The 4,910-nt window shown below is 48.5% G+C and overlaps 1 protein-coding gene across 1 annotated transcript; it reads left to right on the top strand.

Annotated features, from left to right (window-relative positions):
- Positions 1-2,815: 2,815 nt before the first annotated feature.
- On the top strand, positions 2,816-4,910 carry LOC110293292 (uncharacterized). Its single transcript, XM_021161180.1, has 2 exons — positions 2,816-2,890; positions 3,946-4,910. The coding sequence occupies exon 2, from the start codon at positions 3,996-3,998 to the stop codon at positions 4,848-4,850; it is 855 nt and encodes a 284-aa protein (XP_021016839.1). The 5' UTR covers positions 2,816-2,890; positions 3,946-3,995; the 3' UTR covers positions 4,851-4,910.

Below are 4,910 nucleotides of genomic sequence, written 5' to 3'. Positions count from 1 at the left end.
AAGTGAATTCTGGTCAGGATGAACATTTGAGGGGTAACTGGTAAAATCTGACTGACTTTGGGTAAATTAATGGGTTAATGTCTCCTGGGGAGACTTGAACATTACTCAACCTAGATAGGGTTCCAACCCAAAGAAGCAACTCCATCTGAGGTTAGACTGATGACCCAATGGGTTGGTTGGCTTTTTATAGAAGCCTGGGAGAGGGTGACTTACAGGAGTGTGGGTAACCCCCTAAAAGCCATGTTGCTGAAAATCTCACTCCAGCATTGTAGTTGAGCTCCCATGGCTGTCTGTATGGTATCCTCTGTTTAGTTCATCTTCTGGTTTTGTGTGCACTAGTCCCACCCAAGTCCACACATCCCTAGGGCAGAGTCACAGGCAGCCAGAAGGAGCACAGGGCTGGGTGGCTGAAACCTTGGGTGAGGGTCCAATGACCCTCCCTCGTTCCTTCCTTCTTTGAGGAGACATCAACAAGCATGATCGTGAGGGTCTCTTGGATCGAGAGGGTAGTGTCTGCTAGGCTCTAGGATGGTGGTCCACAATAGAACTGTCTGTTTAATAGGGTCTAGGTCAATGTTCAATAGCCTGAACCGGGAGCCTGTGGGAGCTTAGAAAGAATCTGCGTCCTCTCAGCGGGAAGAGATGAATACTGAAGTCATCAGGCACAAAAGCTGCTGTGGTCTGCAACTTGCTGAGCATGGTGATGTATATGTGCGTGACTGAAGTGCCAAATGTGGAGACAATTTTGGGTTTTTTTTTTGATACAATGTTTAGTTAGAGGATTTACATGGAGAACATGTGGGGACCAGAATGATAGTCCCATGAAGACAGACAACCCAAAATAAATGCCTAGCACTCATGGAAGAAGAACAGAAGTGACTCCTGTAAGCTGTCCTCTGATCTCCACTAAGACATGTGCATACCCACATGGAAGCACACACAGAGACTAAAAGAGAAAAAGAGAGAGGACATGGCAGCTCGTCGTCTTCTAAGTTTCAGATATACATACATATAAGTTTCACACACACATATATATAATATATTATATATATAACAGTATATATTATACTATATGTAAAATATGTATTATATATACTATATAAGCACATAAAGTATATAGTATACACATACTAATATACATACATAGAATATATGTAATATACACATTATATACAAACATTGTATATATGGTGTATATATGTATAGAATAAGAGTGTATGGCTGGACATGGTGGCGCACGCCTTTAATCCCAGCACTTGGGAGGCAAAGGCAGGCGAATTTCTGAGTTCGAGGCCAGCCTGGTCTACAGAGTGAGTTCCAGGACAGCCAGGGCTACAGAGAAACCCTGTCTCAAAAAAACAAAAAACAAACAAACAAACAAAAATAATATATGTATGAATACACTATATATACACATATAAAGTATATATATTATATACATATTACACTATATACATACTACACACACACACATGCATGTGTGCGCACACATGCGCTCAGTGCACACACACACTTTGTATGAGAGATTGGTTTTCCAGTCCTGACATTTGTTTTGGTTTTGGTTTTTGGGTTTTTTTGTTTGTTTTTTGAAACATGGTTTCTCTGTATAGCCCTGGCTGTCTTGGAACCACCACGCCCGGCCCAGTCCTGGCATTTGAACCCAAGTTTTGTATGTGTTCACGAAGCCCTATACCACCACGCTGTACCTCAGTCTTCCACCTTATTTTCTGTGATGCTGGGACTGAAATCCCATGTTTTGAACAAGCAAAAAACAGGTCCTATCAGGTCTTGGACATTCTGCAGGTTCTACCTTCCCCCTCACCTCTCACCCCTCCTTTGTACTTTCTGGAGAAGTCCTGAGCCTGGAAGGCGAGGGAAAGGGAAGCAGAGAGAACTGGGGAAGAGAAGACCATAAGGAGGGAGGGAGGGAGGGAACCAGAGTTGACCAAACTTTGCCAGGCTCAGGTAGTGGACAAACTGTCACATCTCAGTCAGAAACTTAATTCATGGGGGCTGGTGAGATGGGTCAGTGGGTAAGAGCACCCGACTGCTCTTCCGAAGGTCCAAAGTTCAAATCCCAGCAACCACACGGTGGCTCACAACCACCCGTAATGAGATCTGATGCCCTCTTCTGGTGCGTCTGAAGACAGCTACAGTGTATAAATAAATAAATAAATAAATAAATAAACAAATAAATAAATAATAAATAAATAAATAAATAAATCTTTAAAAAAAAAAGGAACTTAATTCATCCACCAAGAACCAAACTGTACTTTCAACATGAGGTAAAATGGGATGGAGAGACACCCTTCTGAGAAATAGCACAAGATCTCAGGGAGGACGTGGGCTGCTTGTTTGGCACTTGCTCACTGGATTAGTCCTGGAGACCCAGACCCGGTGGGGGCCATGAGATTCAGGAAGGAGTACTGAGACCTGTCCCTGAGGAAACAACACACACCATCCCAGGCCTGACACACAGAAGGTCCTCTACAGAGAGCTGCTTCCCGCTCTCAACCCCCGAGAATGGGTTCCCCCAAAGGACAGCCCTTGGAGGAGGCCCAACAGAAAGGAGAAATGATGGTATGTACTGCCAGCCAGAGGTGTGTTTGGGCTAACACAATCCTTTCAATTCAACCCAAGAAAGACAAAGAATACTGAAAAAAAAAAAAGCCACATTAGTCTGGGTTCAAAAATAGGACCCATCTGTTCTGGCAGGTTGCTAGTAGTTCCTGCCCCTGAGGCTGGGGCCTGGTCGGAATGACCCCAGGAGGCCCTTCACTACCTTAGGATTCCATGATTCTATGACATGGCCAGCAGTCTGGAGCGGCAGATAGAGGGTGTCCCCAGTGGAGAGCCAGGGAGGTCTATGTCATCTACCTCCTAAGAAAGGGTGAGAGAGGCGCTGGCCCATGGCAGACAAATGGGGTCCCACTGACCAGGAAAGGAGAGGGACTTGAGCTGGGGCAGCCCTGAGTCGTCTCTTGTTTTTCTAGAGTAGGGGTTGAGGTGTGGTTAGGCCAGACAGGGGAGAGGCCAGGACATTCCAGCCATTTTAGACCCAAAAGACAAGGGCAGCTGAGGGGCTGTGGCAGGAGAGGGCTCTGCAGCTGTTTTTTTTGGGTGGGGCAGGCTCAAACACTGCCCTGTTGGTACAGAATAAATATCAGAAGCCAGGCGGAGCTGGCAGTAGTAGGGGAAACTCTTGGGAGAGGTGGTGGACTGGCCAGTATGGGAGACCAAGTCTCGAGTAAAATGTCTACTTTAGGACCAAAAAGAGTGGGAACTCCACCACTCTCTGTTCAAATGGGGCAGGGGAAGAAATCCCATCCTGTCAGGGAAGATTAGAACCAAACAATTCTGCAGAAAGGTTTGAGACTTTCCTCTAGCCTAGGATGGCTTTGAACTCACTATGGGGCTAAGGTGGCCCTTTTGAACTCTCTTTTGTGCTGGGAATAGAGGCGGAAATGAGTCGTGTAGGACATGAGGTGACAAAGGACAGAGTGCAGAGGACTAGTCTATAGTGGAAGGTGGTGGGGGCGGGGGAGGGGCGGTGAGGTAACGCTAGTTACCACTGTGGGCAAGCTGTTGGATGTCATCTAGGGCCTGTCTCTATCTCATTAGAGACTGCTACTTTGGCCACTGTGGGGTCCCTGCTTTGGAATCTGAGAAATGTGGCCTCAAAGAGGCTGCCCCATGTTTTCTGTAGGGCAGCCCCCTCTCTATGTCCCCTCCTGTTGTCCTCTTGAGGTCTCGGTCACTTTGATGGCCATTCCTTTCTCCTTACCTCTCACCCCTCTTTTGTGCTTTCTGGAGGTCCTGAGCTTGGAAGAAGAGGGGAAAGGGAAGCAGAGGAAATGGGAGGGGAAGATCAGAGAGGGAGATGGCAAGGAGCTGGAGCTGATCTCTCTCTCTCTCTCTCTCTCTCTCTCTCTCTCTCTCTGGCAGGTAACCAACCAAACGCTGTCATACCTCCGAAACTTGACCCGGCCAGAAAGATGTCTGGACGCCAGGTAAGCCGGTCCAACACTTACAACCACTTGAGCCAATCCAACAACGTGTCTTTCCCTCCTCGAACTCCAGGCTGGACCCAGTATCCCAATATGAACAACGGCAAGGGTCTGCGAAGCCGCCTTCCGAGCGGCTCCGAGTTAAGCACCTCCAGCGGCCACTCTGAGCAATCCTTCAACTCCACCACCTCCTCAGAACTTCCCTTGGGGAAGATCTGCATGGGCCGCCCCTATACCTCCAAGTGCGTAGAGACGAGTCACCTGACGAGAGGCCCCAAGGTGGTCAAAAAGCCCATCTGTCAACTCAGCAGCCCTCACTGCCTGATCTGCACAGACCAACCATCATGCCCCTCCAGTCCTACCTTCCTAGACCAGCTCATCAAAGGCATTAGCTACCTGGACAGATCCACCAATGTTTTCAACAACAGCAGCTACCCCAAAGCCCTGAGCTTACCTCAGCTGGCAGCCACCTATCTGGAAAGAGCTGCTAACTCCCTCTACCTGGACCAAACGGAACGCCCCCCACCCCGAAGCTATTCCACTCCCAGCACTAGCACAGCCGCTGCCAATCAGCCCCCAGCCAACAACTGCTTGGTCCCTTCCACTCGGGACACCAAAAGCCTGCAGTGCCTGGGTGGCTCCACTGGTTTGAGCTATCAACAACGGCCTAACAGCCAGACTTTCAATGTCGAGACACCTCAGAGGCCCGGGGTAAAACTGCCAGAGATTCCCCTGTTCGGCAACGGGTTCTTCTCCTTAGGTCGTCTGCCCAAGTTCTGGGAAGCAATCCGCTCCGGATGGAATGCTCCTGTGCCCACCCCTAAGCCCGAGGGCTGGTGGTGACATGGATGCCACCTTTGTCCAGTGGGCACATGGCCACCGTGTGGAAAATAAATTATCATA

The sequence above is a fragment of the Mus caroli genome, unplaced genomic scaffold (assembly GCF_978045245.1).
Source record: "Mus caroli unplaced genomic scaffold, Mus_caroli_1 scaffold_6, whole genome shotgun sequence".
In the NCBI taxonomy this organism is placed as follows: domain Eukaryota; kingdom Metazoa; phylum Chordata; class Mammalia; order Rodentia; family Muridae; genus Mus; species Mus caroli.
Note: the sequence above shows the minus strand (reverse complement) of the source record. Positions and strands in the feature narration are given on the sequence as shown.